Source organism: Pipistrellus hanaki (assembly GCF_964339955.1).
Source record: "Pipistrellus hanaki genome assembly, chromosome: 18".
NCBI classification, from domain to species: Eukaryota; Metazoa; Chordata; class Mammalia; order Chiroptera; family Vespertilionidae; genus Pipistrellus; species Pipistrellus hanaki.
The window spans coordinates 30672998-30698442 of NC_140520.1; the positions used below are offsets into that span (position 1 = coordinate 30672998).

The following is a 25445-nucleotide window of genomic DNA, read 5'->3' on the forward strand; positions in this document are numbered from 1 at the left end:
AATTTAAAATAACTTTTATTGTATTTATTACAAAAGCAATACATATTACATATTTCAGTATGATTTTATTGATCGAGGAGATCAACTTTTGTGCAGAGAAATGCATCTCTTGATTCATAGATAAAAACTGATGAGCAAAACAGTATTCAAAGAAATCCACTGTGCTTTAAAATAGTTATTAGCCTTTTACAGAAGACAGATATCTATATTCTAGAAATTTAACTTAAGATAATACTATGAACAATAGACTTGAATGCTCCAAGGACCTCAATTTCGACCAAAAAAAAAATTTAAAAAAAAATGACAACACAGATGACCATACATTTTGATTAAATACATGCAAACACTACTACGGGGACTTAAAAAATACCTTACATGGATGAATAAATAAATTATCTGGTCATCAAAAGACAGTGTATATAGATGCAGAAAGACACCTGCATCCCAAGAACACAATTAGTACAGTAGAGCATGCTCCAAGCAGCGAGATGAAAATCACCTGCTGCAGAGCAGAGTCAGGAGCCTCTCTGAAGGCAGCTTCGTGCATATAAAAGCACCTCTTAGGTGCTGGATGCTGAACTGCCTGCAGCCCAGCTCATCGTATCTTCGGTAACGGCCCTGTGTCAACCACAGTATAAAAGAACCATTTGGAAAAAAAGGGTACATTTCATTACTTTCCTTGCTACTCACCCTCTTGCCCAGCAAGTGGGCATCGGAGTCAAAAGAAAACAAAAATGCAAAAGCATAAAAACGTTTCATTCTTGGGGGGGAGCAATGATTTTGAGTGTAAGATATAATATTCTTTGGAACTGTCATCCTCCCTCAGGAAGTGACATCGATATCTACAGAGACATGTTTGCATATTTGATAATCACTAACCAGGGATAATTATCTGGCTTATCTTTAAGGGAAACCAACGGACTAAGGGCTTGGTTCCCCTGCACCTCCCATGTTTTACATGAGACAGGTAGGCCAAAATAGAGACAACTAGCTAAGAGGCGGGAGTCAGAAAACCAGCTGCTCTTAAAGTCACGGCCACAGCTTTCTGCAGGGACCATGTCATGGTGACAAACCCCAAAGAAGGGTATCTGTTTTGAAATCAAAAAAACTCCCTGGTGGAGTTGATTCCCAAGGAGTCTTCTTTAGTTCTTCATGTGACAGAACTGGCACCCTATTTTTTTTTTCTTTCTCTTCAGCCCTGAGAGGCACGCAGCATCAGACAGAAAACACAGCAGCTCCAGAGGAGTAGACAGGCACCCATTTGGGGGAGTCTTGCAGTCAGATCCTGCCCTCGAGGAGCCTGGAACCAGCAAAACTTCTCTAAAGGAAAAGGTTGCTGTAGACACCACTCTTCCATCATCACAGGAGAGACGTTTCTGGGACTACTTACTCACATACCCTCCAGTCACCTGGGGAATTTGTCTGATTCCAATGTGAAGGGGAAAAAAAAGTGAATGCTAACCTTTGTAAATTGTACTCCAATCCTGTTCACCTGGGAAGGATGGGAGACCGGCTCATACATGACAGAAAAGACTTACTGGGGTTCAGCCCTCACACCTGGAAACAATGAAATCTGAGAGGTGTATTTGCACCTCACACATACACATACAAAAATAGCCAGCTAGAGACAGTCACAGGTAGGGTGCTAGATACCAAAACACAGCAAGATTGGCCAACTTGGGCCAAATGCAGCGAAGAGATCATACAAAAAATAATAACTAACCAGTTCAGGCTGTTAATGTTTGGAGGCACAAAGAAGTTAAGTTTTTCAGTGTAACCGATATCCCCATTGGGCACGAGGGGGAGAAATGTGGTGATGCTTCTCCAGGCCCCACTTTGGGGGTGCCCAACGTCCAATCCCCGCTTCGCTACTTGATCAAGCCGACATCCAAGTTTTCCAGCAGATCCCAGTGCCCCAGGGAGGCCTGGACTCAGCTTCCCGATCAGGAGAGCGCCGGGAGGGAGGCCGGAGAGGAGCGTCTAGGCACGGCCAGCGAGGTCTTTGCCTGGGAGCCAGAGAGGAAGAGAAACAAAGCAATTACACCAGCAAACTGGCAAATCAAGAAAAGCAGAGCAGAGTCCCTGCACTGCTTCCCCACCGCCCACACCCCATCTGCACACAGACATGCGCAGAGACACTGGTGTGCTTGCACATCCCCCTCTACTCCTGGGAGTCAGGCAGACTCCAGTGGCCTCTTTCCCAGAAAAACAGACTCTCCTTATGCCAGGTTGGACCAGGCAGTCCTTTTACCCCTGGGCCATAAGCTACATAGCCAGGAAATGAGGCAGAGGCTGGCGGGAACCCTGTGGTACAAGGAGAGTAGGTAGGCTCCACCAGCCAGGAGAGCATGCCGAGAGGGTGACATTGCAGTCGGGGGCTACTTGGCTTCGGAGGAGGGTCTCTGCCATCGTAGTTATCCCAACCCATTCTGAAATTGACTGATGACTCCAGAGCAGAAATCAACCTCTTCCCCTAAACTGGGATTTAATGTTTTAACTTGGGAGAAATCCTTCCCTTTAGAACAGTGTTTCTCAAATGTTAAGTGTGCCTGGGAATCACTAGGTAATCCTGTTAAGACAAAGATTAAGATTCTAAGACAGAGCACTAAGTTAAGTATACAATTTTACCTATATGTTCCCAAAAATTCTAGTTTAGCACTTCTTAGTTGGGATTCAGGAATCTGTATTTTAACAACTCCACCAGGTGATTCTCATCATGAGAGAAGTTTGGGAGACACTGCGTTAGAGTAACAGGAAAAAGGCATGGCGATGGTGATACAAGTCACCCGTATTTTCCCGTCCCACTCTCCGTTAGAGTAAGAAGAATAAGGCATGGCAATGGTGATACAATTCACCCGTATTTTCCGTCCCAGAAGCTAACGCTGGTTTATCTCACTGGCTATAACCTCTTTAGAAACAGGCAGGTCATGATTTAGAAGGAACAGCCACTAAATTCTAAGAGATCTTTAAGGTTTTTTTTTTCTTCTTTACAATAAATAGTGAGTTACATGTTGTTAATGGAAGTCAAAGGTAACAGGTAATTCTTGTAGAGGTCATTCTCAAAAAGTACACACAGCTCCTACAGGAATTCACGTGCCTTGCATGATGTCCTTCCCATCTTCCCCAGAAGGTGGTGGAAGAGAGCCATGCCTACACCAAGGACTCCAGTCACTGGGAACTGGCTTTGGCCGGTCTGGGGTTCAATCACTGGGCAGTGTGAGGCAAAGCTTGGGGTGGGGGCAGTGGGGGAGAAGGGATGAATGGGTAGAAAACACAACCCAAAATACAAAACAAAAAACCCAGGAGCCTTCTGATAGGTTCAAGTTACTTAACAATTTTATTTACCCATTCTGCGCACACACACACACACAAAACACATTTCAAGTACAGTTATACACACCTTCTGTGGATCTGAGTGGCATATTTTGATATCAATGTCACCAGATTAAATCAGAATGCTGTTAAGGACTTACATTCTTTCTTTCAACAGAGCTGTGCCTAGGAAATCAGCAGGATAATTCTATTGCTTGGGTTCCCATTCCAGTCCATTCCCATTCAACCCAATAGTACTCAGCCTATTCCCAACCTGGGCACAGTTAGTGATCAGTCCTTTGCTTTTGCCATAGCAAAACCATTACCATATCAGAATGAGTTGATCTAGTTAATTCAAAACAATAAAAAAATGTACATAAGCAATTCAGAAACAAAACATTGAATAGGTAAATATCAGTCATAGAGACCCAATGAAAGGCTTACTAAGAATACTTTGCCACCTCTTAAAATTTTTAAAGTGAAATTACCTTTGCATTTTTATTTATTAGGTTATGAATAAGCGCCAAATGCATGGCAGACGAAAATCACCACATTATCCAATGGAGTGCTACATTCTATAACAGAGAAGCTGTGGACACAGAAGGTTTAGACACAGGTGGTAAAAGTGAAATCCGCCTAGAAGTTGGGGAACAAATGGGGTGACTTCAAGTAGAATAACCATTTCAGGCTTTGAGCAGACATTTCCTTAGCTGGGTTTACAAAATGTCATACAAGTGATACACAACCTTAATTTTCTAAAAATGAAACTTTGGCTGCCACTCTAAAAGCAATGTCTATTAGAAATCATAATTTACAGAACTTCCCCCTAAAAACACATGTGGAGTGTTTACTTCCTTTCTTTGTAGGACACATGCAATAGACAGAGAACTACAATAATATACTCCCAACTGGTACAGTTACAAAACAGTCAGACAGTCAGCTTACATATCCTAGTATAGCCAGTCAGCACACAGACCCTACCAGAGTCAGTCAGTCAGCATACGGATCCTATTAGAGCCTGTTAGTCAGTCAGCATACAGACCCTACTAGAGTCTGTCAGTCAATCAGTCAGCATACAGACCCCACTAGAGTCTGTCAGTGAGTGAGTCAGGACGTAGCTACTGCTACATACAGTCTTCTGGCCACTATGAATCTCAACTAAATTCCTGGACATACTTTTGATGTCTATGTCACCTTTATAGGAAGTAAGAGATCAATCCTGCTAAACCTGACTCACTTGTTATGTAACTTTTTAAATTAAAATATTTTAAAACACAAACATGTCTAAATGCACACTGGAACACCTGGGTAAATTTATCAAATCTCTTGAAAACACAGTCTGGCTTCTGAGCTTAGAAGAAGACCATGAACTGTGCATAAGATATGGTTCTCTCCATTTTTAGACACTTCCCCTCTACCCCAAGCATCCATAGTTTCACTACCCCAAGCATCCATAGTTTCTCTGGAACTCAGAACTCCTGCTCACAGAAGTACCGTTTAAGATGTATTTATTTCCAAACAGCTATTTCCTGTTCCTTCAAAATGCCAGGACCTCCGAAGAGGAACAGCAAAGTCTCATCGGAAACACTCAACTGTTCAGTCTAGGAAAACAAACATCGTATTCCTAACTCTTAACTTCTTGGGGGGAAAGAAGAACAAAAACAAAACAAAACAAAAAAACAAAAATAAAACCCAGAGATAATGATAAGACCATCTAGCACAAAATGTTAGAGTTTTAAATTACTTCCCTATTCTGATTTCTAATTGAATGTAAAATAATCCCCTTACCAAAACAAAATCAAGACAATACAGATAAGTAACAGCTAAATTCAAATCTGAGGATTAAAGTATGTCACAGAATTCCTCCTTCAGCTTTAAAGCAATAAAAGAAAATAGAACTGAATGGCAACTGCAACTGAAAAATAGATAGAGGCTAAATCCTTCACTTATTACTCCTATAACAAAACTGACAGGCTCGGCAAAAAAAAATGCTCGAGTCCACCTTTTCTTCATAGAATAATACACAATCAAGTAACAAGAGAGGAGGACAAGAAAAAAGATAAGAAGTAGGACTTCTCTGAAATTTGTAGCTCACCCGCTGGCAAGGCTCAGTGGTTAAGTGAACCTGGAGATTATGGTTCGATTCCCGGTCAAGACACATGCCTGGATTGTGAGCTCGATCCCCAGTGGGGGGGCATGCAGGAAGCAGCCAATCAATGATTCTCATCATTGATATTTCTCACTCCCTCTCCTTTCCTCTCTGAAACCAATAAAAATATATTATTTTTAAAAATGAAATAAATAAAATAAAATTTGTAGCTCTATTCCATCCTAAATTCTCCTGGCTTCTTCCTGCTGAACCTTCTCATTACGCAAATGGTTAAGCAGGAAGAGCAGGTAATTCCAAGCAGAATCTAGGCAAGCAGCCTTAGGAAATTCACTGTGATGTCCTGTTCTAGATTTCCAATTAGAATGAAGGACTCAAGGTCACAAGTCAGCTGCCTCTGATGATAATCTTTCTCAACCTATAGGTTTTATCTCAGTGCCTACATCCAGGTGCTTAAAATCCCCAGTGATCAGCCAAGGACATTTATGTATTTACATAGTGATTTGTTCCTGCAGTGTAAGTGGTTAAAGATAGGATAGGACCTAGAATAACTCTAGAACACAGCAGCCTGCTTTTAGTACTGGGACCTGCGAAACATCTCGCTCCAGGAGATTCAGAATCCCTAGGTTGCTGCTTTGTCTAAGGAACTACTGTCCCAGTATTCCTTTACCCAACCTCACAGAACAGAGCTCCAACCTGGAGAATGCACCAGGATCAACAGGGAAGCTGTTTGACCACAGGCACGTGAGACCCCAACCCTAGAGATTCTGAGTGAACAATGAGCCTAAAACAGACCCAGGCAGGTGTACATTTCAAAAGTGCTAACGGGGGTTCCAATGATGATTCCTGGATAAGAATCTTGACAAAAGGTCTGTCACCAACCCCCCTCTACCCCCAACCCCAGGGCAAACAGCTACTATGTTCTCCCTGGTTACTTCTAAAAGACAAACTGATAACTTCAAAATGGGGAGTCATCTCTCTCTTTTAAAAATCTCTTGTGAAAATGCCCACATATTCATATTTTACATACAAATTCAGGGGGAGAAGCATGCCATCGTAAATCACCGAGGGGCTAAGAGTCCCGGCTGTAAACATCTTCTGTTTAACCCTACAGAAAAAATAAAGTGACAGAGCGGAATAGGGAAATAAATATAAGCAGCGAAGACCTAGACCCCGCAGGGTCCCAAAGCCTCGAGATGTTTTCATTAAAAAGGAGTGTTTAGGAAATAATAAGCAGCTTGATGAACTCTTCTCTGCCTTTTGACTTGAACAATTCAAACATCAGTGGCGACTCCTGAATCAGTGGTCACTGTCCTTCTAAACAGCCCCCGAGGTCACTGGCTGGCAGAGGCTGGCAGAGAAGCTGGGAGCCACTGGAGAACAGATAAGACCTGCCCTGCGACAGCCCTGCAGCAGTGGGGGACCGCCCTCTCTCCTAAACCTCACCCCACAGCTGCCAGAAGGCCTATGCCTGGCTCCTGAGAAACGCAAACCAACCTACTTCCCCCTCTCTCAGAGGCAGCTTTCCCCAGGGCAGCAAAGCCTTAGGGCTATTTCTCATGAAAGGAGGCAAGAACTCTCACCCTACATCCACTTCCTGGCTCCAGAGCATCTGTGGATGTTCTAGAGCACATGTGTCAAACACAAGGCCCGCGGGCCAAATCCAGCCCGCCAGGCCTTGCAATGTGGCCCGCCCCGCGCTGTCATCACTGCACTCCGCTGTCAGTTTATGACATTGTCAGTTTATGACTGTTCAGTAAACCATTCGGCCCTCGATTTAGGCTGGATTTTAGATTTTGGCCCCTTCTCTGATTGAGTTCGACACCCCTATTCTAGAGCCTAGGCTGACCCTAGCAAGACCCGGCTTGAGAGAAAGGGAGGAGAAAGGAAAGGCTCCCCGCCCTCCCCACCCCTGACCACATCCATCTGGGCCCCCCGCAGAGAAAATTTCTCTTGCTGACCTTCCCTTCCCCCCTAGTCAGACACTACAGTGACAATGACATGCATCACACTAGACAATCCAATGGGGAGATGAGGGAGGGGGAAGGAAGCAGGCAGGTAAGAGCTGTGAGTAAAGCACACTTTGAAGAGACAAAGGTAAAGGGAAAATGGGCTTCATGTGTCCCCCTCCACCCCACTCCAATTTACTGACATCAGTCACTTTGGACACCAGAGACTGTCAAGGACCAATGTGCTGGCCCTGCTTAGCCTCAGTCCCAGGTAAGCTAATCAGTCCAGGGGCAATCACCCCTCTTCCTCCTCCTCCAGACCACCCAATGAGGACGTGATCTGAAGCACCCAACTTGGCAACTTGCCCCAGGATGGGGAGAGGGTTCACACTGCAGGAGAGCTAAGGTTGGTTTGCAACACAGGGCCTCACGTTCGTGGTCGGGAAGGCGGGGACTGGAAGTTAAATGACTCCTTGGTGATTAGTGGCAAGGGCGGGAGGCCAGGACTGGAGGGAAACACACAGTTACACCACCGGAATGCTGACTTGGGTCTTCGGCTGGTCGGCCCCTTCTTGCATGTCCAGGGCACGGAGAGGGCTGAGGGGCTTGAGGGGCCGGCTCCCAACACTGTAATTTCTTGGACGCCTGATTGTATTCGAACTGGACAGCGGTGTAAAGCTGTTCCTTCTCATCCTTACAGGGGTTTGGTTCTTGGGAAAGTTGTTCTGATTAGAAACGGAGGGACACCACACAAATGAAAGCCAAGATAAGAGCTCACTCGTGAAGGTTAAATAAATGCTTATAAACCACAACAGCTCCCTCCATCCTGCTCCCGAGGCAGTCTCCTGAGCCCTGGGGGCGGCCGGGTCCCCTAGCTCCAGGAAGCTAAAGGGTTGTAGAGGGAGACTCTCCTTAAGCATCAAACTCCAAAGCAGGCAAGAGGAACACAGAAAGGAAGGGGCTTACTTAAGAGCGAACAGGCTATCAGGACAGACCTAGGAACCAAACTGCACCTCTTCACCCCACCTTACAGGTTGGGTTCTGCTAGATCCCGCTTTCTAAAGGGGGGTGAGGGGGGGAAGGAGGAGGGCATTGCACTTCCCTTCAGCCAAACGCTTTGCATTTTTAACTGGATTTCCGGGAGGTTCCAAGGTCAAGACTCATGAAAGAGGTACTAATCTCTAGAAATAGTAATGCCAACATCTCTGCCTCTTGGAAGTGAGCAGACTCCCCAGGACGTGCGCTCTGGATCTGCCTTCCTTCTGTCCATAAAAGCAACCCCAGTGTCTTGAGGCCGAAGGTTCAGAGACTCAATGTGGCAGGGCACCTGCAAGCTCATCCGTGGGAAATACTTACAGCCGGCTTGTCGCGGTGAGTGTTCACGGCCTCCACGTTGACCTTGATCGTTTCCACTTTGCAACCTGGGAACACGGAGGGAAGGAAAGAGGCCTTTGGGGGGCAGAGCTCCGAGAAAGATCCCTCTGTTTCCGTATGGGGAAGCGCACCAGAACAGAATGCCTGTGCTCCCCGATACCTACATACATTTACAAACAGAGCTTTCCTGGCACATAGGGTTGAACTTCTGCACACACTTCAGAGAAATCCTGACCTTCCTCAATCCCCACCTTCTGCCCAGCTCCTAAATGCATAGTTACCGTAGGCCACAGGAGTGAGTCTGAAGATGGTATGGAGAGGGCACCTCAAGTACGGCAGCTCATCTGAAAGCAGAAAGACCAGGCGAGGAAGACTCTCAGTATGGAGTAAGGCCAAGCTAGTGGCAGAAAGAGACTGAGGAGCTCATGAGTTCTCTTTACCTGGACCTGGAGTTAGACAACTCCTCCTTTAACCTGGAACTGGAGTTATACAGCTCCGCCCCTAAACCCCAGATGGTTACCAAGGCAGCCACCAAAGAAGCCACCCAAGCAACTATGTGGCTTAGATCCCTCCATGCAGGCCAAACAGGAGTAAGTGCTGCAGCGAGGACCCCGTGGAAGGAAAGAGTGTAGCCCCCCCCAACCTCAACCCCCCTACCTCACACACACACACACACACACACACACACACACCCACACACCCGCAAGCTTCCCAGCCGCTCAGGGTCAGGTAGGCCGGAAAGGGAAGTGTCCGAGATGGCAGCAGCACTTCCTTCCGGCTACACCCAGCAACTGTCCTACATCTAAGGATGAAGAAGCTTCTAGGACACCACCCTCCTAGCAGCCAAAGGAACAAGCTGGCAGTGTTCAGCCGCTCTTCTGGCGCTGCCAGAAGGGTTAGCTCGAGGCTGCCCTCTAGCCAAGCAGGACTGAGCAGCCCCAGCAGCAGCCCCTCCACTGGGGGCTTTTGGACCAGCAATCAATTCAGCAAACAGCTGGCTCGGTGGCTGCTGGGCGCCCCACACTGGCGCCTGAAGAATGTACTCCAATTTGAGGGAAAGAGGGGGGAGGTCCAGTTGCCAGGGATCCTGGTGCCACCCCCGAGTCCAGTCCCCTCCCATTCCTCCCTCCCCTCAGTGGCACCTGCGCCCTTATCCAGGAAGTAGGCCAGGAGGCAGCGCATGACAGCCTGGTGGGAGATGACGAGCACGTTGCCCTGGCGCTCCAGCTCCATGATGACAGGCTCCAGCCGCTGCACCAGGTCCTGGTACGACTGCGGGGGGAAGTGGGCAGGCTGCTAGGAGGCCCGGCGCAAGCTGGCAGCCGAGGCAGAGGCTGTGTCCAGAGTAAAGAGGCCACGGCTCCTTCCTCCCCAGCTGGCTTTCCTCCTAGAGCTTCAGCGACTGACTGCATGTCGCCTGCTCACTCCCCGGCCTTGGAAGCTCCTAAGAATATTCAGACCTTTCAAGGGCAACACTCAGCCTGAGGAAACTACATATCAAGAGGAGAAAAATCTGCATCCCGCATGTGGGGTTTTTCTTCCCCAGATTAACGGGCAGAGCACAAGGCAACAGGGGGCTCCTGGGGGCCTCCTGGTCCTCGGTCATATGTTGACTTACCTTCATCTCACACATCCCTAGACCGAGGAGCCACTTAGACCAGGAAACAGCCCAAAACACTGAAGATGATAGGGATTTCACTCACAGCCCATCTATCTACTTGGTGCCCATATCTGGGCGTGAGATGTAGTGAGTGGAATGAAAAATAAAGTGAAAAAGATCAAGTTGATTCTACAACCTACTCAACAGTTTGTCTTGCTACTCTTTCCCCTAGAGCAGTGGTCGGCAAACTGTGGCTTGCGAGCCACATGCGGCTCTTTGGCCCCTTGAGTTTTTAGCAAAGGCCAGCTTAGGAGTACCCTAATTAAGTTCATAACAGTGTACCTGCCTCTGTTTAAGTTTAAGTTTTAAAAATGTGGCTCTCAAAAGAAATTTCAATCGTCGTACTGTTGATATTTGGCTCTGTTGACTAATGAGTTTGCCGACCACTGCCCTAGAGATCTTAACAAATGAATGAGGCATTTGACTGCCTAAGCTGAACTAAAAACAGTAGGACCCAAAGACAGGAGGATAAACTAAGTACTGCCTTAAGCACCCTTTCTAGATCCCCCTGCCCCCGAAATCACATTCCATCCTTCCCCAAAGTTAGCACTAAACTCCCAGCACAGGGCGGGGCAGTGGTGCCACAGGAGGGGATCTCACCTCCCCGCTAGGATAGCGATACAGATATTTCTCTTGATCTCGAAGAGCGAACTCCTCTGGGTACTGCTGCTCAATCTCGGCGTAGGTCATCTCCTCGCACACGCCCTGCAGGGAGCCACGCTGGCTTACCGGGGTAGACAGGCCCATTGGGTCCCACCCAACGAAGGCAGGAGACACCGAGGAACACTAGTTTCTTACTACACGCCAGGCACTGTGCCGGGTCCTGGCGTGTCCTGCCACTGCCTGGCCAGGGTGGCTGGGACTGGCAGGGTGAGGGCCACGGCAGAGAGGAGGCGGCTTCTCTAGTGTAAGCCGCCACTTTCTCCTACTACTGGGAGGAATTTAAAGGTCGAGAAAAGTCAGTGGGATAAAAGGAACAGGGAGCAGGGAAGGAGAGGAAGTGAAAGGAAGTGGAAGAGGAATTCTTGCAGAAGGCTTAAAAGGGTGCAGAGGAAGGAAAGAAAAAGAAATGCCTACTTTTGTGCTCAAGGACAGAGAAAGCCAAGGAAACTAATGAAAAGGACTTTTTTTTTTTTTTTTTTTTTTTTAGAATAGCTGACCAAAGGAACTAAGTAGAAATTAAAGGCAAGAGCTGTTAGCTATTTATTTTTCCCGGGAAAAAAACATACCGAGGTACCAAATGGAACTCCCAGGTGCCCCAAGATGGGTTGGCGTGCCATTACTGGCACAGGTGTTCCAGGAGGCAGGAAGCCCTAATCAGGGGCGGAACTGCTCCCACTTCCTCCCCACACCAGCCAGTTTTGGCTTCTTCAATGTCTCTACTTGGTGGTCCTAGATGTTAGGTAAAACTGCCCAAATGGTGACGTCTGAGAAATCCTGCCTGAATAAGAGACCGTCCGGGCCACCAGAGCTTCCAACTCACAGCGTCAATCTCATTCAGAATCTTCCACTGCTCGTAGGTCACCCCCAGCGATTCCGCGGTCTGGATAGTCCTCTTCAGCTGGCTGGTCCACACCTTGAGATCCGCTATCTCCTGTTCCTCCAGAAACTTCCTGAGAGCTTGGGCAAACTGGGGTTTGAAATAAAAGTTTCAAGAGAGGAAACACGGACACACACGTACACCTGCTCACTCAGCCTAGGAGGGCACTGTGCATGACCGCAGTGGGCATCTGGAAGCTGCTCCATGCAATAAACCCAAGAGAAAAACAGCTTCAGCTGAAGCTCCCTGTGCTCTGCTAAGCACACAAGTTGTGCCCAATAACCAATGGCTGAATGACCACAGCAAAAATGGTTCCAAGTCATCCACACTCCAGTACGGAGCTAGAATTAGTGAACAATAAAGCCTTGCCGAAACCGGTTTGGCTCAGTGGATAGAGCGTCAGCCTACGGAATGATAGGTCTCAGGTTCGATTCCAGTCAAGGGCATGTACCTTGGTTGTGGGCACATCCCCAGTGAGGATGTGTGCAGGAGGCAGCTGATTAATGTTTCTCTCTCATCGATGTTTCTGACTCTGTCCCTCTCCTTTCCTGTCTGTAAAAAAAAAAGTCAATAAAATATATTTTGAAGAAAAAAAAAAAAGCTTCAGTGGAGTTTAGGAAGAAGTAAGGCGATAAGAGAGATGGCCTTCACCACATCCTCTAATTCTAAGCCTGGGAAATCCAGCCTGCTGGCCAACTACGCACCTGTTTGCCCCGCGCCGAGAGGCCAGAGTCACCCCCAATCTTCCCCAGGAGATTGAACTCGCTCTCTCCATGCCGGCAAAGGTAGATGGTGCGGGGACAGACGTGGATGTTCATGAGGTAGTAGACTATCTTGCTCTGGATGTAGTCCTGGACTCTGTTCACCAGAAACCGCTGGCCCACGTTGATCACCTTGATGAAAGAAAGATCCCTGGGACAGAAGGGGAGGGGATCCCCTGAGTATAAAAATCTTAGGATAACATAGCAGGGAAAGGTCACAGTTCTCACAGACTCACAGCAGCTCTCCTCCTCCCCTGTCAGAGCCCCATGCAGCTGAATGGTAAGAGCTGGATCACTCCCCAGAACCGAGATGAAGTAAAATCTCCGGAACTCCTGGCCAGTCCCTCAGTGCCCGGAGTCCCTCCCTGTGCCATGAAATAAGTGTGACCAACAGAACTCAGGCTCCCATCAGGGGCTACACTAGATGACCTGAAGGTTTTGCTAACCTTGAATTTGGGTGAGAAGCACAACCCCCCATCTGAGGGGTCGAGACCTGGCCAGGGTACAGCATGTACAGCATCACCAGTGGTGAGGGGGAAGCAGGAGAAGCAGAACCAGAGGAACCTCTGTGCATTCCTGGCATCTACCTACATCAATCCTCCCTCAAAGGCACTTCCGTGGACAGTTTGCTTTGTGGCCATCATGGAGTTGCCTCATTATAAAAATAATAATGCTTATTCCAAAAAAAATTTTTTAAAGGTACATTGACGCAAATAAAAATCACCCATAAGCCTACCACCAGAGATAATATCTATAAACACACACACACACACACACACACACACACACACTTTCAGAATGTTGTTCTATGTATAGAACTTTGGGGGTAACTAAAGAATATACTATTAAGCCATATCTAGGGAGGTGGTTTGCAACCTCTTATAAAAAACACCTGCAAATAGTAACATTCTGGGCAACCCCTTGAAGGAACTGAAAGACTCAAAAGCAGACACTGAAGTAATTCAACAGTGGCTATGCAAACCAGTCTCATTTGCTGGGCTGTAGGGCTGTGTTCTTATTGAGATAGAAGGGAACTGTGGACTGCGTGCCATTTTAAAGGCCACGTTCTTACAGGTTTCTTTCTTTTTTTTTTTTTTAATTTGTTGGGGTGACACTGGTTAATAAAATTACATAGATTTCAGGTTTATAATTCTACAATACATTATCTGTATATTCTATGTGTGTTCAGCAATCCAAGTCCTCAAGTGTTTCCATGCACACACATCTTTCTTCAACATGAACTTGACCTTTTGCTATGGCTCCTATAACTCACACACATCAAGTTAATGTGTATTGTACACCACTTTGCTGATAGATGCTGCCATGGTAGCGACAGCTAGCAGTGATCAGACATTTCATTAAGCCAGTCATGTTCCTGAGAACTTCATTTTGAACTGGATAATTCTGTGTAGTTGAATTATATATATCTTGTTATATATAACAGGTAAGATATTATGTATTTATATAACAGGTAACACATTATGTATTTATATGTACATAATATGTTACCTATTATATATAACAAGATACATATTACATATACAGTACATACATATAACATACACATTGTTTTATATTGTGTGTGTTGTTATATATGTAATATATGCATGTATATGTATTAATATATATTACTTAACATATATATGCACACACATACACTATACACTTTAAAAATTGACCAAAAGCTGATGACACATCTCTAAGGGGTACCCTACATTTACCCTAGTTCAAAACTACTGATCTAAAGCAGTGCTTCTCAACCAAGGGTGATTTTATTCCCCAGCCAATGTCAGAAAACATTTTAGGTTGTCACAGGTTGGAAGTTATTACTGGCATCGTGTGAGCAGAGGGCAGGGATGCTGCTAAGTATCCTACAATGCACAAGACAATGACACAGAATTATCCAGTTCAAAATGTCAACCATGTGGAGGCTGAGAAATCTTGCTCTAGAGCAGAGGTGGGGAATGTCCAGCCCACAGGCTGAACAAGGCCCACAAAATCACTGGGTCTGGCCCTGCCAAGGCATGAGGGGCGAGTTAATTAAATGTTTGACCAAATTTAGCAGATAATTTTTAAGGTGATAATTTTGTATGGCCACGAATTATGTTATAAATACCCAAATGGCCCTTGGCAGGAAAGAGGTTCCCCACCCCTGCTCTAGAGGAGAGACAGGAAGAATTGATGATCATAAAAACAAAACATGTCAGTGTTCAAGGGTAAGCTGCAACCCACATAGGAGCCACAAATCCATACCTTATCTCTCTGAAGAGATAAAAGGGTCTGGAATGGCAGAAGGAAGTTTGGGAACAGGGAGAGAAAGGCTCTTTCCTCAAGAGGTCCGTATTTATGTCCTTTAAACCATGGCCTCAAACCTTACTTGTCATAGTTGTCTGGGTCCAGGGGTTGATAGGTGACTTTGTAGCACTCAATTCTCTTTAGGAAGTCCTCCATCACATTCTCCCTGTTCCTTTCAGGGTAATCAGGGCTTGACACCTTTACTTCCTGGAATCACAGAAGAGCAGGACTAGTCAGAGGTCTGCCCGCACTAGCCCTGCTGCAAACAGCCACAGCTAAATAAAGAAAAGGAAGTCCACAGCAGTGGCCTTTCACTGCAGCTCTGGCAACCCCCATTCATTGAGCCCCACCCCCCAACCCCCCTCTGTCCTATGATCCTGGCAACCCAGAAGGGCAAGACAACTGGGGAGTCATGTGCTTGCCCTTGGCTGAAGGACAGCCAGCGGTCAGGCAGCAGAAGCTGCTCCTGAGCCCTGATCCTCTATGTACTCCTTGGGAAAACAGAATGTGTTTCCATTTCTCCCCACGGCCGTTTAGGATAAGATGCATGAGTTGACGCATGCCTGACTTGGACCAGACGCCTCTCCCTTAGATGATCCCAAGTACCCACGTTGTTGGGAGAGCACCATCTTGATGGCACAGCACAACCCATCAAATGGGCACTGGTTTAGACTCTGACCATTAGACAAACACTGGGCAGATGGCCTTCCTAGAAAGTGGCCCTGACAGATCATGAGTTTGGTCTATTCTAAGAATACCTCTAGGTCTGCGCATCCAGCTAATTTCCAGAACACGGGGCCAGGAATCCTACAGTCTAAGTCTTGGTCTCCATTCAACAGCTAATTCTTATTTTATTCCTTAAAGCCTGTTTCCTCTCTCAAGAGTGTGGAAGTACAAAACCGTGCTCTGGCAGATCAAATAGATCAGTGATGTTAAACATGTCTATTTCTTTCTTTCATTACCCTGTTGACTCTCCCTTCCTGGTCCCCTCCCCCCATACACACCAGGCACAAAGGATAAAGAGGTGGTGGTATACGGAGTGTCACCCACCAGGATGTTGGCAGCGATGACATCAGGATCATCACAGACAGATTCCACAAAGAACACCTGGCCAGAAAGAGAGGGCAATGATAAATGAGTCAAAATTGGCCAGGCTGTTCATTAAGAGCACATGCTCATACCTACTTCACCCAGCCACCACATCTCCCAGGATTTTCTTTCATGAAAGTGCCTTCAAGGCCTTTTCATTTAAAAATAACTCTTACCACATCCCCAGGCCTCAGACATACAGGTTAAGGGTCTGAGAAAGTACCTGCAAGAAAACACTCAAGGATTGTGGGCCTGCCCCAAGAGGATAGAATCATAAATCCAGTCTTGGCCTCACTCACCCAGAGCCAAACAGATCTCCATGTTCCTTCCAACTGCCCACTTCCACTTATCCCCTTTCCTCCGATGTGGACTCAGATCCTACCTTGAAGGAATTCTCCTTGGCAAAGTTCAAAATCATGTCCCTCCTCTCCCTAGTTGTATTGGTGGCATCAAACACCTGGGAAGAGTGCCCACAAGGTAAATGAGTAGGGAACAAAAATGGAATCCCACCAAGATGGACCCAAGAAGGGGGAGAGGGGAGGGGCTATAGAGCTTTGAAAAGGTAGACACCAAGTCGGGGAAGAGGTAGGCAAGGCTTACCGCAATCTGCCCGCTCTCCTCGGTGAGATACGCCTTAACATCTTCCAGTGCCACCACAGCACACTGTCTGCCGTAAGAGCAGAGGAAATCAGCAGGAGGAGTGCAGGGGACTGGCTCAGGCATAGCCAGAGACCGGAGCAGTTGGGTTGCTATAGGAGTCACGTCCCTTCCTGCTTAGTTTTCTCACTGGTCAAAAACTTCCCTAACTTTCAACTCCCCACTGAGATGTTTATATCATCTTTCCCTTCCCCCCACCCTATGCATCTATCTTATCCCTCTGTAGGCTTAATGTGCAAGCATACATACATCTCCCTAAGCCCTGTTCTTCTACCCACACAAGCCCAAAAGGACCTGTCCAGAAGACAACTCCCACTTCAAATCCCCACAGAATATTTACTGAAAGGAAAACGAAGCCCCATCACACCCTCTCTTATGAAGGCCAAGAAAGAGCTGGCCCAGAGGTCAGGCCTCAGGAGACTCACTTGCGAATCTTCATGGCCTCCTCGTTGTCATGCCGAAAGAAGTCATAGGACTTGTAGGACTTGACTGCTTCACGCCGGTATACCCCAAGATTAAACACTGCAGGAGACACCAACACCTGTAAGCACTGAGACCATATAATGGCCCCACCAAAGGGGACATCCTGGTCTAACATCACAGTGGCCAAGGGGATTAAAAAAAAAAAAAAAAAAAAAAAAAAAAAGGCACCAAGGTATGTAGAGAACAATATCAGATTAAGAATCAAATTATGGTGGAGTTCAGACTTATTAGACCTTGGGCAAGCCTTAAGCTGTCTCAGTTTTCAATTTCCTCAGCCGCTTCTGCTATTTCACTGGGGCACTGCTAGGACTAAACAAGGTGACATATAGGGAAGGGCTTTAACAATGTAAAGTGTGTGCCGTCAAAGGCACTGAGGATAGAATCATATATTCAGGAGGAAATAAGAATGAACAAGAATAAATTCAGCAAATCCAGAAGCAACAACTACTCCTGCCAGAAGCACCCTGTAACCTTGATGTGAGGAAGACCAAATCCCGCAGAGGCCTGTGAGATGGAGGAACAGATTCATTCCCAAAGAATGGACGACCCATGCCTACCTTTGGTGGGCACTCCGATCCAGTTGAGGTAACGTGTGAGCTTCTTGGACACATAGGTCTTGCCCCGGGCTGGCAGGCCAATCATAACGATGAGAGTCGGGGAGTTGGTCATGTAGGATGCCCATGCTAGAGAGAAATGAGACAGAATAGGGTAAGGGGGAGAGATCAACCAAAGGACTTATATGCATGCATATAAGCCTAATCAATGGACACAGACAACAGGGGGGTGGAGGAGAGGTAATGAGGCAATAAGGACAAATATGTAATACCTTAATCAATAAAGAAATAAAATAATTAATTAAAAGTTTTTTAAAAAGAAAAAGACATAATACAGCTAAATGATTAGGGACCAAGTAAGGTTTGTGCACAGGGCTAGCAACTTCATAGCTAGAAACTCATTTAATCCTCAAACACTTCAGTGAGACAAGGGTCCAGGAAGACTGGGAAGGCAAACTGGTGATTTATCGGGCAAACCCTCCTGAAAGAGTTGAAGAGTCATGTCGATTTTCAGAAAGTCCCCAGAACATGAAGACATGTTTTCCCCACAGGTCCAAGGTCTCACAGAGGTCCCCAAGGTGGAAAGAAATAGACAGTAAGGATGGCACCCTGCCTAACACAAGAATGATCTAGCTTTGAGGGAGGGTCTTATGTCTGGAGATCCTACCCGTTTAGAACTGAGCAGGCTCCTATAATAGGTCCAACCGAGTGTCTAGGCTGAGTATCTCATCTATCCCTTCAGAGCCATGGGCAAGAACTAGCTTGCCCACCACAAAAAGAGCCTGGCTTCAAGTTGTTTCGGCCTTGCACTTGGGACCTGAGCTTAAGCCAGAATTTCTAAGAGAGATTAGCTTGTGGAGAAGCCTACTTGACATAAGTTCTGACTAGACCTCAGAAAACTTCAGTAAAGCTTAGCCCACAAGGGCATCATGGCCAGCCTGCCTCAATGGCCCACAAGAAAGCAAGACAATTTAGAAGCAAGATCAGTCATTGGTCCAGGCTTCCTTAGGAAACTTATTTCAGGAATACTCATTTACAAACTCACTGGACAGGAGTGGGGGGGAAAGGGGGCAAACTAGATATTCAGTCAGCCCAGTGACTTGCCTATGGACACGCAATAAGACAGGGAAGAGCTGGTACTAGAGTCCAGATTTTGTGTTTCCTCGGGGGCTTTTCTCTTTAAAAAGAGCCTGTAATTTCTCATTAGCTTGCCCATAGAATCTGGCTCCTCTCTGCCCATCCTGCTGTGAAGGAGTGATGGGTAAGGGCCCTGCACGGCTGCCAGCCACTTTCTTAGGCCTAGACCTGCAGGAGGTCACCTGGGAGGCTCAGGCTCGGTGGGCTCCTCTAAGGGCACAGGGACCAGAGAGGGAAAGCACCAACTGCCTTCACTTCCCAGCACTGCTTTCCAGGGGGTACCCTGCAAGTCACTGCCACTGCTCTAACCCGGGACAAGGGGACCCCATAAAGCTAAGAAACAGCTCTTAGTTCTGTAAAATTGGGGTACGTGGGTGGAAAGTCATCTATTTTCTTCTGGGAAAGAAATGTCAAAAGAGCTCAATGGAGAAGTGGGCAGAAGGGCCCGGGTAGAGAACAGCCCTCGGAAGGAAGAGTTTCCTAGGGGTGTTTGGCAAGAACACAGAAGCCAAAGAGCGGCCCAAGTGGTGAGGGAGGGGTGGGCTCAGGGTCAGAGGGCCTGGCACATAGACAATTCCTGGCCCTGGGCTCTAGAAGTGATTTTCATCTCTCATCACATCTGCAGCACAAAAGCAAGAGAACTCACCCAGCATCCTCAGCTGATGTTTATCCCTGACCTCTGACCCCCCAACAGGCAAATCTATCCACCTGGGATTTCAGTGTTTAAATCCTCCTGAGTCTTCACTTTCTCCAACTCAGCGCCTCGCTCTTCTCCATCCCCCGTGGACTGGCTCATTACCTGCACTTCCAGGCCTGCTTTGTCCACACCTTCCAGCCCATTAGGCACTCCGAAAGGTTCTGTGACCCCCCTAATGCGGAAAATAAACTGATACTTGGGAGCTGCTTTGAGACCAACGAAGGAACCAGCTGCTCTGTGTAAACCAAACTGGACAAGAGGGCTCGGAACAAAAGAAAATACAGGTCACTAATGTCTCCCCACAGCGGCCTCCAGAACCGCACCACCTGCCTCTGCCCACAATCCACCCACAAACATCTGCTGCAACCAGGGCTTCTCGTTTTCCACACTTCCTGCCTCAAACTGCCACATTAGCAGAACCGGGAACAGACTGTCCTGCCAGTTAAAAAGCACCAGCACCGCCACCTGAATTTCAGTAGTAGACACTTCGTGCTGATTCATTTCAGAGACAATGTAACATGCCCATTGGCCTATCATGGAAAGCCGTTTCAATCTTGACTCTTCTATCTTCTTTACAGGTTTAACTCACTTTCTCGATCTTAAACTTATTTTCCTTTCATGAACACACTCATGGGAAAGAGGAAATGAGGGCTTGGTGACTTCCCTCCTATAGACAGAAAAACTCAAGCTCAGCATGACCCACAGTAGAAAGAGAATCAAGGTCAGGGCTCTGACCGGACTCTTGGTTTCATATCCGCCCATTCAGTCCCAGCCTCCAGCTCTGGTCAGCACCTGACCAAGGAGCCATGTGGTCAGCACAACCAAGCTTTCTAATCCAATCCTGCAGGGTGGCCCGGAAGGCCAATGGTTTCCAGCCTTTTCATGATCAAGGTCGTGTTCACTATTTGCCCTAAGGAGATCCAACATTCTTGAAATATGCTGCCCATTAAAGTGGGTGTCATTAGTAATATCTTCTTTTTTCTCATCAGAAGTCATAAAACTGACGATTCTCTCCTTCTACTATTTGACTAAGAAGCATGAGATACCCAGACTGCTAAGAACGTTGTTTTATTAATCAATGCAACTATAGTTAATAATGACCAATTATTAAATAAATATTAAAAGTTTATAGGACTTTGTAGGACAGTCATGCTGATGAACAGTTTAAATGTATCTATCTTTTCTTCCATTATTTCTATAGAAAAGTTGCTAGCACAAACATGCAAAGGTGTGTGTGTGTGTGAGTGTGAGTGTGTGTGTGTGTGTGTGTGTTTGTGAAAGGATGCTCACTGCAGTATCGTTTGTGACAGTGGAAAATTGGAAACGGAAATGTCCATCAGGAGGAGACTGACACATCCATACAATGCAATCCTGTGCAGAATGAGGTAAATCTGGATTGACTGACATGGAAGGGAATGTCCAAGATATAGCAAGCTTAAAAGGGGGTGTGGGGGAGGGGATAATAGCAGCAGAACCAAAGTGTACAGCTTGAACCTTTTTTTCTTTAATAGGATATTAATAACAAACCAGAATGACTTGTTAGAAAGAAGCAAACTTAAAAGGGACAGAGAAATTGTGGGAGATTTTTTTACTTATCACTTTCTTTCTGTACTGTTTGAATATTTCATGAACAGGTGCTGCTTTGGTCATTAGGGAAAGTATACATGGGAATGTGTCTGCTCCAGACCTACTCACAATAGTAGAGAATAGATGAAACAAAGAAAGAAAAGCATGTAGACCCCCCCCACCACCACCACACACACACACACACACACACACACACACACCCACACACACACACACACACACACTACTGCTTCCAGAGCCCTCTGGCAGCAGTCCTCTGAGCACCTTGAAGGCACTCAGCCATCAGCACTCTCCTTCACCCCACCCTTGGGGCTTACTTCCCTAGATTAATCCTTCAATCCCCAGCTCAGTCACTTCACAGAGTCCAAGTCAGCCAACACAGGTGTAATTAGCACCGAGGGGATAATGGCTGAGCTATTAATAAAGGAACCGCTGGGTATGAACCCTGAGCAGCCAGAGGAGCCTGTTCCAAGATGCAGGCAAATAACAGAGGAAAGGGAAATGAATTAACACATATCCTCATGACCGTATTTCTCCTTTGACCGTAACAGTTTCATAGTCCAACCGGAAGCGAGAAGAGATGGGGCAAATGAAGGACAGTGGCTTTAGGACAACCCAAATGCTTCCAGAGGGGCAGAGGATGGAGCTGCAAGGATCAGATAGGATCCCAAACCAGGAATTAAGAGCCCAGGGGGCTAGAAACCTGGAAGTGCTGTTTCCTGGCTACTCAGAAGCCTTCAGGGCAGAAAACTGCCCCCAGTCAGGAAGGCAGGTAGGAGATTCCTTTGGAGAATAAAGCAGAGCGGGGACTGACACTGGGCCTGGTGCAGGGTCAGAGGCTCCCACAATCCATCAACTCCTCCCCACACATGGACGGCTCTCTGTTCCCTTGTGAATCAATGCGCCTCTTATTAAAATGTGCACCCAAACCCCAAAATCTGGGCTACAATATTGTCGAATAAGAGGAGAAAATATTCTTTACTGAAAATATAATTCTTCACCGGCTTCTTTTAAATAGAGAGCTCCCATCGCAGCATTTAGACCACAATTCAATTTATATGTTTCTAGAATAAACACAACATGCAAACAGAGCTGCCGGTGAAAATAATACACCTAGCTCTGTGCCCGACACTCTTCTAAGCGCTTTCCTATATTTACTCATTTAATTCTCGCATCACTCTGGCGGGGACATGCTATCAGTACCCTAATTTTACAAAGGGGATAAGCAACTTGTTCAAGTGCACACAGACACGAAGTATTAAATCCCAGATTCAAACGTAGAGATTCTTACCCTAGAGCACATGTGTCAAACACAAGGCCCGCGGGCCAAATCCAGCCCGACAGGCCTTGCAATGTGGCCCGCACCGCGCTGTCATCACTGCACTCTGCTGTCAGTTTATGACATTGTCAGTTTATGACTGTTCAGTAAACCATTCGGCCCGCGATTTAGGCTGGATTTTAGATTTTGGCCCCTTCTCTGATTGAGTTCGACACCCCTACCCTAGAGGCTGCCCTGAAAAACATCTCACTTATGCTGGTTATCTCCCATAGGGTATTTGCCCGGGGTACCTAAGTTTCTGCCCTGGCAGAGAGAGAGGCGACCCTAATCACAGAGGTATGCCAACCCCAGTATCACATCCAAACCACCTGCCCCCGCTACAACCCCAAACCCAGCAAGCCTCATCGGCGCCGGATGAAGAGATTATTATCATTCATCATGAGACCGAAAAGGGCATGACATCAAGGTTGAGACTCTGGGGAAAGCTTTGAACACGAGATGATCCCAGGTCTCCTGCTGCTCTGCTGTTTCCACCTGCCAATACATGTAACCACTGAAAGGAGAAGACTGACTGATGGGAAATATGCAATCTGGACGCAGAGGGAAAGAAGGATCGGCATTCTTTTAGGTTCCCCAAGACATCCTGACCCTCTGCACTGCTGAGATCCATAATAATGCTTAGGACCGCAACTGCTTCATCTCTCTGCCATCCCACCTGCCACCTCCGTCTAAATAACTAGCATCAAGAAACTCCTGTGAAACCTGTCCCCAAAGGAATGAATCTGTAGGGGAACATAATCTGCAAAGTTCAAAGGCTCAACCTGTGAGAAAGTAAGGTGCCCCAGATCCAGGGAAAAGTCTAAGGTCAGGGCTGATTCCACGGAGGGCTGTCGAAATCGGTTCCTACTTGCAATGTCCCCAGTGAGCAGCCCCCTCACAAGAAAAACAAAGGGAAACTGTTAACAATGTCAACCCCAAGTAATTCCTGCACAGGGTCCCTCCGCCTTCCTCCCAGCATGTACGGCTAATGCTTGCCCCAATTTTTAGCAACCAGTGCGCAGATACCCCCAGGAGACAGAGATTCGGGGGAGAGAAAGCAGTAAGGGAAGGCTGGGCTCCACCCGCTGGCTAGCCCCAAGGACGGTAGCTTGTTTCCCTGAGTCTCCTTTTTTCACACTAGATCTCCCCCTCGCAGACTTTGTCTTCCACTCCCATGTCAAAGAGTTACTTCTCACTCCCACCAAGCAGCCAAGGCTAGGGTTACAACTATATTCCCGAGATAAAATTCTGGGAGCGCTCAGCCCTCCCTTTGGCCAGAACTTACAGCATTTCTTCTCGGACATGCGGAGACTTGAGGCTTTGGTTTGATAGCTGCTGTCGTTCTGTTCCGAGGAAGGTGAAGGATCCTCAGACATGGCGGCTCTTCAGAGGTCTGGAAGGGACCACGGGGAATGAAAAGGAGGGAAGGGAGAAGACATCCTTCAAAACACAGGGTGAGGAGGATCCGGGTGGTGTAAGTGAAAAGATCCAACCCTCTTCCTCTGTTAATAGCTACACGCCCTTAGGACAAGGCGTGAACCCAGAGCCCTAGGTTTCTTCATCTGCATATATATAGAGCACTAGAATCTTGCATTTATAATGCTGATTTAGGAGTAACATTCACATCAATTATCTCCTTCACTCTTTCCAATATTCCTGCAATAAGGCAGATTTTTAGTACCATTATTATTACTCCTTCCCATTTTACAGATTGAAAAACTGAGGTCAGTCAAATTATGTGGCTTATCTGGTCTCAAATTCTAGTTTAAGAATCTGGGGAGAGTAGTGGCAGCCGTTGGGGGGAGGGGGGGGTTGCGAACAGATCAAGTTCATTATCACAAACTAATGGCAGTCCAATGGTAGGATTCAGTCGGGGCGGGGGGGGGGGGGAATGAGAAAGTGGGAACATATCAAACATGTTTCCTTAAGGAGACACTGTAACTGGACAAGACACCCCGTTTTTGATCGTCACCATGTCTCCTCTGGCATTCTTATCCTCAAGCCCTTCCTCTGCACGGTCTCCCCATCTATCCCCGGGACAAGGTCTACAGAAGGAACATTGGGGGCACAAAAGAGGTGGTCAATGACTTCCTCAAGGTCACCTACAGAATTAAGGGGATGCAAACACCCTAAGGTGTCATCAGATCAGTTCAAACTGGGGTGGGAGAGCCCCCGAGCTCACACCACCACCCCCTCCCAAACCCAGACAAGAAATTCGTGAGGAAGGAAGGACCTATGGCTTTAAGAACCTGGCACTGGCTGTGCTCTCACTGACCAAGCAGATCCTCCCACCCAAACACCTGCTGCGATCCAAGTCCCCGGAGGTCCGCACTCCGGGCCACGTCTCTGGGCCGGCACTTCCCAGAAACAGCCGGGCACCTCCGTCTCGCACCTCCTCCGGGTTGTACGCAGTCCCCCTCCTCCCGCCCTCCCCGGCTCTGCCTGGCGCAGTGCAGCTGTCGCTCACCCTGTGATCCCCAAGATCCCTCCCGGCAGTGACCCCGGCAGATCCCCGGGGTAACGAAGCAGACACCAGCCTACCCTACACAGACACACGGTGGCCTGGGGCCCGGCACTACCAGTCAGTCATTCGCAATTCAAGTGCCCCCGCCTGGCTCCACCCACCCCCACGTTGGTCCTCACCTGGAGAGAATCCTCGACCAATCGGCACCCGCGGACTCCGGGGAGGCGGGGCTCCGGCAGGACTCGCTGACGCAGGCTCCCCGAGGAGGACAGCGCCGTGAAGGGGAAAAGAGAGCGAGTTCCCAAGTTGCCCCGCACGGGCGGAGGTTGGCTGCGTCGTTGCTAGGCAACTAACAAGGTTGGGGGCGGGGTTTGTTAAAAGCGGTATCTCGCTTTTTGCATACTCTCGCGAGAGTGTGGACGAAGCCCTCTGGAGTGGGTGTGACTTGAAAGACCAAAACT

At 47.3% G+C, this 25445-nt stretch overlaps 1 protein-coding gene across 8 annotated transcripts; it reads right to left on the bottom strand.

The window, feature by feature from the left end:
* PFKFB2 (6-phosphofructo-2-kinase/fructose-2,6-biphosphatase 2) lies at positions 1-25309 on the bottom strand. 8 transcript variants are annotated; one of them, XM_084866052.1, is made up of 16 exons: positions 25164-25309; positions 23806-23913; positions 17785-17910; positions 17170-17266; positions 16688-16754; positions 16470-16544; positions 16049-16105; positions 15081-15205; positions 12647-12854; positions 11886-12032; positions 11003-11107; positions 9885-10014; positions 9024-9086; positions 8725-8789; positions 7914-8093; positions 7-2006 (listed from the first exon to the last, which is right to left on the bottom strand). In XM_084866052.1, the coding sequence occupies exons 2-16, from the start codon at positions 23894-23896 to the stop codon at positions 1944-1946; spliced, it is 1599 nt and encodes a 532-aa protein (XP_084722178.1). In that variant the 5' UTR covers positions 23897-23913; positions 25164-25309; the 3' UTR covers positions 7-1943. The 8 variants fall into 8 exon arrangements, with proteins under 8 accessions (XP_084722184.1, XP_084722183.1, XP_084722178.1 ...); XM_084866054.1 differs by lacking the exon at positions 25164-25309 and adding an exon at positions 25062-25139; XM_084866051.1 differs by lacking the exon at positions 25164-25309 and adding an exon at positions 24988-25126.
* Between the last annotated feature and the right edge of the window lie 136 nt (positions 25310-25445).